This window comes from Dendrobium catenatum, unplaced genomic scaffold (genome assembly GCF_001605985.2).
Source record: "Dendrobium catenatum unplaced genomic scaffold, ASM160598v2 fragScaff_scaffold_142, whole genome shotgun sequence".
NCBI classification, from domain to species: domain Eukaryota; kingdom Viridiplantae; phylum Streptophyta; class Magnoliopsida; order Asparagales; family Orchidaceae; genus Dendrobium; species Dendrobium catenatum.
In genome coordinates this window covers 315,602-321,828 of record NW_021318604.1, presented here as the reverse complement: position 1 = coordinate 321,828, position 6,227 = coordinate 315,602, and the positions used below count along the sequence as shown (strand labels likewise).

Here is a 6,227-nt window from a genome sequence, read left to right as displayed (position 1 = left end):
AAGCTCGATAGGAGATGACATCTATCTCAAATAGTTGAATGACTCTAATGTAAGAATAAGAACATAAGAAAAGAAAAAAGAAGGAGAAAAAAAAAATCTCCTTCTATAAAAAAAGAGGCACTGAAATTTGATAAAGGATGCTGCCTATCTAAGACAATGGAATGCCTCTAATATAAGAAGAAAATTAAAGAAGAAGAAAAGAGGAGGAAAAAATTTTAACTTCTACAAAATAGATGGACACTGAATTTGAGTATGGAATATCGCCTACCAAAAATACTGGATGCCTAAAATATAAGAAAGTCAGAATGAGAAAGAAGAAGAAGAAATAGAGCAATTTTTCCTTTACCCCAATTGGGGAATTTATATGACACATGAGGGGAAATGTTAAAAAAATTAAGGGAAATTTTGTCTCCAATTCGTTCAATTTTTTTTAAAAATTATTCTAGAAATTTCTAAAATTTATTTAGCTCCATTTAAGTCATTTTTGGATTGACAGGCCCAACTAAAAAAAAAAAAAGTTATGAGGGGCGGCTTTAGCCGTAGCCCCATTCTATAAAAAAAAGGACCCACAGCAAAAATATATATATATATATATATTAGAGAGGCGGTTATATTAACCGGCCCTTTTGGAGGTAGTCGCGGAAACCCGCCTCACAGGTGGGTTTAAAAAAAATCATAAAATAATATTGAAGGAGCGCGTACAGAGCCCCATGTTTGCATGCAAGAATTGTTCACCAGTGCCGCCGGCTCGAGGGCAACGGCCAGCTGACCGATTCAGCCTCCCAAATGCCTTTGGGCCCGTTTTTTCTGCCCTAACAGTCCAAATTGGATATTTTTGGGGTCCCCAAAATCATTTTTTGATGTTTCAGACTCATTTTTTATACTTTCAAAACTCAAGAGAACTTCTATGATCAAATTTGAACAAATTTTAAGTTTTTTTAATGCAATTTTTTTTTGTGATTCGATCAATTTAAAATGCGGTGATATATATTTTTGGACTCTACATGCTACAATGTCCAAAAATAAGGGACCAACTTATATAACATCAAAAAATTATATTGATCGGGCACAAATCTCGAAGCAAAATCAAGAATGAAAACTTCAAAATTAAATCGAAGAACATCTAAACTCCAATTTTAGCAAACTTACAGTCGAACTGAACGTCTCGAAAATACGAAGCGAACGACACCAACTTCGACTCAATCCGAGCCTAAATGACTTCAAATGAAAGACACAAAGCACATTTGGAAGGTTCAATCAATAATTTTGATTATCAAATAGTTTCCAAACATGACGTGCTTGTAGTCGAATCGAGCAGCTCGATGAGATGAATCCAACGAGCCTAAGATTATCAAATTCTGATATTAATAAGACATTCAAATGTCTAGTAAACGGTCCATGATCAAGGGATTCAATATCGGTCGTCCATTTAAACCACTCCCAATTTACCCTTGATCTTCCTCTTATTTACTAGTTATGCCACTCTCAGAAAATTATAAATACATCTCTCATTCTTCATTATAGAAAGAAGAGGAAGGGGCATATAGGAAGGAAGTAAGGACGAAAAAGGATGACATCGGACTGGAGGGGGCTCGACGAATCCACGTCAACGATCCGGTGACTGTGACCAAACACAACTCCAAGAACTCCTTGGAAGAAATCACCACCTGAATGCACTTCGGGATATAGAAATAAAAACAAAACTAAACTCAAATCTTATTCATCTCCAAATCTTTTCCTCCTAAATCCATCAAGTTTTGGAGAACATTGGTTGATCATCATATTAACCAACTCTTCACAAGAAAAATTAATTGATTCAGGAGGAAAAAATTTGGAGATGAATAAGATTTGAGTTTAGTTTGGTTTCTATTTCTATATCCTGAAGTGCATTCACGTGATGATTTCTTTCAAGAAGGAGTTCTTGGAGTTGTGTTTGGTCATGATCACTGGATCGTCGACGTGGACTAGTCGAGCCCCCTCCGATCCGGTGTCAAAGAAGGCCAAAGCTAAAAGGGAAGGAAGAGAAGAAAGAGTTCTCTTGCCACCAAACTCCTCCTCGACCACTTCCCGACCATCGACCGATGTCGGACTTCCGTCTGTCACCGGATTTCTACCTGACGTAGAACTTCTGCTCGTCGCCGGATTTCTACCCGACGTCGGATTTCCCCCAATTGTTGGACTTCTCCCCATTGCCATACTTTTGTTAGACTTCCGCTAGTTGTCAGATTTTTACCCAACGTCGAACTTGTGTCTGTTGTCGAATTTCTACATGACATCGGACTTCTGCAAGTCATCACATTTCTCCCCGTCGTCGAATTTCTACCCGACACCAAACTTCTGGATGTCGCAGGACTTATGCTCATCGTCGCACTATCATCAGACCTCTACCCGACACCGCACTTCAACTTGTCGTCAGACTTCTACCCAATGTTAGACTTTCGCTCATCACCGGATTTCTACCCGACGCTGGACTTCCGCCCAACTATAGTCTTTCCGACCTCCGTCGCCCCGCGACTATGGTTCTTCCGACCAAACAAACACGTCAACAGTGATGCTTCTTATTTCCACCATGTAACACACTCTACCCGATGTATATTTTTTACATCCAAGCCAAAGCCTTCCCTCCAATGAAGGGCCTCATTTGTAATTAACTGTAAATACTAGTGGATTCATTCAAACTGGGCTAGGCCCCCTGATTCTTCCCCTTTTTAGGATTTTCCTAAAAAATCTGGTGTCTCTTATGAATGCTACACCCTCTTTCTTTATCCATATATGTGATGGATCTTCGTACAAAGCTAAGACATTAAACTTTATATTTCTCTACTGCCACGAATATTCTGGGGCGCAATAAATGAAAATAATATTTTCATTATCAAGAATTATGAGCTTGAACTTGATTTTTGGGATAAATAAATATTTTAAGAAAGAAATTTCCCATTGATTATAATGATAAGAAGGCTTAATAGACTTTGACAAGCAAATAAGTAGAATCAAAATATTGTTAGATATGCCTTCATGAATGTCCAGTATGACGAATAGTTGAAATAGAAAAAATGCAATTTATTGATTATTTGTTGTGACAATAGCAAATCATATTTGAATAATGACACTTATTAACCTAACTTTGTTTTCTCTATGAATGGCTCTCATCTATTCCTCATCTTCTTGACTTGTTTCATTCCTCTCTTTTTTTTCTTCTTCTTATCATGAATCATATATGAAGGCCGTTTTTGATCTAGTAATGGGCCGAGCCGATGCCCAAAGCCCTCCAGCGAGCTCCCCTCATCGGCCCAATGAGACCACACCGCATCCTTTCCCGTCTTCCCGAAGAGCCCGGTTGCCTCTTTATCACGTGAATCGCACGTGCTAAAAGAAGGAACAGTTGGCTTCTGCCGGGACCATTAACCCGGCCCACTTTCTATCTATCAAATCCAACAGTGTACTGATCCTTCTTAATACATTTATTAATTGTTTTTTTTTTTTAATTTTTAAAAGAAAAACTCAGTTAATAATAGAATCCCAACCACTCCCAACAAAAAATAAATCAGCCCAGCGAGAATCCTAAGAAAATAAAAGAATCCTACTTCATGTCAGGTCCTACTCTGCCTGTGTAGTTTCGGCCGATCCGAGACCACAATTTTATTTATTTTTTTAATTCTACAAAGGAAATAGCGATCCACGTGTCAAACACGTGGCAGCTTCGCTGACATGGACTCGGCTCCATTGCAAATGTATTTGTATTTGAGCAAGCTCATATGTCAATTGGTCAAGTGAATATAAATTATATAGCATATAAATCGTCATATATATAAGTATAATTAAATTAAATAAAATTGTATATATATATATATATATAATTTAAAATAATTATAAAGCCAGATCATAAAATTCAATAGACCAACTGCTTATGGAGCCATGGAGGCATGGAGGGAGGAAGCTTAGCTTCAACTGTACGCCAAAATCATATATAGCTCACCGTCCCGAAGAATTCATCTATATATCCACTAACTAAAGAAGCTTCTTCTCCACACACACACACAGTCTCTCTCTCTCTCTCTGCGTCTTGCCGCCATTAAAGCGCTCACGCCCTTTCACACGAGAAAGCTAGCGAAGCTGTATTGGTATTGGTGGCACCTGCTGTTATATTTCTTTCATCCGCAGGTCTCTTCTTATTATTATTTATTACACAATCGCTGCAATTGTTGGGTCGCTCTGTTGATGAAAAGCAGAGGAAACCCAATGGCGGCGGAAAGCGCAAGCGCAAGTGCATTTCTCCTCCTGCTGGCCATTTTCTCTATATCGCCATCGCGGGAAGCGTCAATCCTTCACCCGGACGATTTCCTTTCCCTCCAAGCGATCCGCAAATCCCTATCGGACTTGCCGGGTTCGGATTTCTTTTCGCGGTGGGATTTCACCGGCGATCCCTGCAGCTTCCCCGGCGTCTTCTGTGACGGTGATCGCGTCGTCGCTCTGGCCCTTGGTGATCCCCGTGCCGGCACTCCGGGACTTGCCGGCCGCATCGACCCCGCCATTGGCCGCCTCTCTGCGCTCGCGGAGTTCTCACTCGTTCCTGGCCGGGTCATCGGCCGCATCCCTGACACACTGTCCTTCTGCTCTTCCCTACGATTTCTTGCCCTCAGCGGAAACTTCCTCTCAGGCCCCATACCCTCATCGATCGCGTCCCTCCGCCTGCTTCGCACCATCGATTTAAGTTTCAATCTCCTTTCCGGCGAGATTCCGCCACCGATTTTCTCCCTTCCCGCCCTTTCCAACATCGTCCTCTGCTATAACCGCCTCTCCGGAAATATCCCTTCCTTCCCATCCTTCTCCCAACTCCTCCGTCTCGATGTCAAGCACAACAATCTATCCGGCGAACTCCCCGCTCTCCCCTTCTCCATCCGTTACCTCGCCGCCTCCAGAAATCAACTCTCAGGTCGAACCGATGCCGTCCTGCCGGGGCTCACCAATCTCGATTACCTCGACCTCAGTATGAACCGCCTCACCGGACCAGTCCCCAGCGGCGTGTTTTCCCTCCCGCTCTCATCACTCTTGTTGCAACGGAACGAGCTTGTCGGCGCGGTGGCTCCGGTGGCGGATGTCAGGATAGCGGAGGTGGATTTGAGTTACAATCGGCTATCCGGGCCCGTGTCGCCGCTGCTTTCGGCAGTGGGCAGATTGTACCTTAACAACAACCGGTTCACAGGGGAGGTCCCGGCGAGGTTCGCAGAGAGGCTGGAAGCGGCGGGGATGGAGGTGCTTTACCTGCAGCACAATTTCTTGACGGGGATGGAGATCTCACCGGCGGCGAATATTCCGGTGACGAGTTCGTTATGTCTTCAGTATAACTGTATGGTGCCGCCTGTGAACACGCAGTGCCCGCTTAAGGCTGGGCCGGAGAAGACCCGGCCGGCGGATCAATGCCCCGCTTGGCGGGGCTGAGTGGGCCGCCCGGTTCAGTTCCGTAGAGCCGGCGGGAAAGCGATCGGGATTCATTCTTTCGTGAAATTATTATTATATATCATGGGGGCACATATTGATATTAATTAAATTACATCATAAAGTAAAAGACGAGGGAAATATAAGTGTCGAAATATATCAATGATTTCTTTCTTATTCGTCAAAGTAGTGCTGAGTTGGTTAGAATTAGTACTACGAGTTCCGAATCGGCTGTGATTTGGGCAAGAAAAGATACAGTAAATGTGTTTTTTTGGTGATTATTGACACTGTAAATCTTAAGGTTGAGTTTAATAACCCTAATTCAATATTGGACGATTGATGGCTTTGGTGTATTTGAATGAGTTTAGATACATGTGTTTAGCATACCCTGCTGTAATAGCATTTTCACATACCCTACTCTAGCATGCATTTACAAATGAATACATTAATGCATGTGTTTAAAGAGACAATAAAAATGTAAGAAACAAGTTCTATTATCAGTTATACGATATCTCGAGTTAAATTAATTGAGAAAATAATTTTAAATTAAAGTAAAAAATACGTTAATTCGAATTTAAAGTTACTATTTTATATTATATGTAGTTGGTTATTAAATAAAACGATGAAACATTTAAGAAATTAAATATGAATTTGAATTATAATTTAAACGTCATGGCATGCCTAAAGTAATGCATGTGTTAGAAAAAAGTTGAATTATAAGTGTAAACTATGGTCTTTCTAGCCTCTGTCGTCAGACAATGGTCTTTATGTCCATCATCGCCCGCCGACTA

At 41.4% G+C, this 6,227-nt stretch overlaps 1 protein-coding gene across 1 annotated transcript; it reads left to right on the top strand.

Annotated features, from left to right (window-relative positions):
* The first annotated feature begins 3,915 nt into the window (after positions 1-3,915).
* On the top strand, positions 3,916-5,774 carry LOC110103962 (LRR receptor-like serine/threonine-protein kinase ERL1). The gene has a single exon (XM_020832870.2). The coding sequence runs from the start codon at positions 4,219-4,221 to the stop codon at positions 5,437-5,439; it is 1,221 nt and encodes a 406-aa protein (XP_020688529.1). The 5' UTR covers positions 3,916-4,218; the 3' UTR covers positions 5,440-5,774.
* Positions 5,775-6,227: the final 453 nt, after the last annotated feature.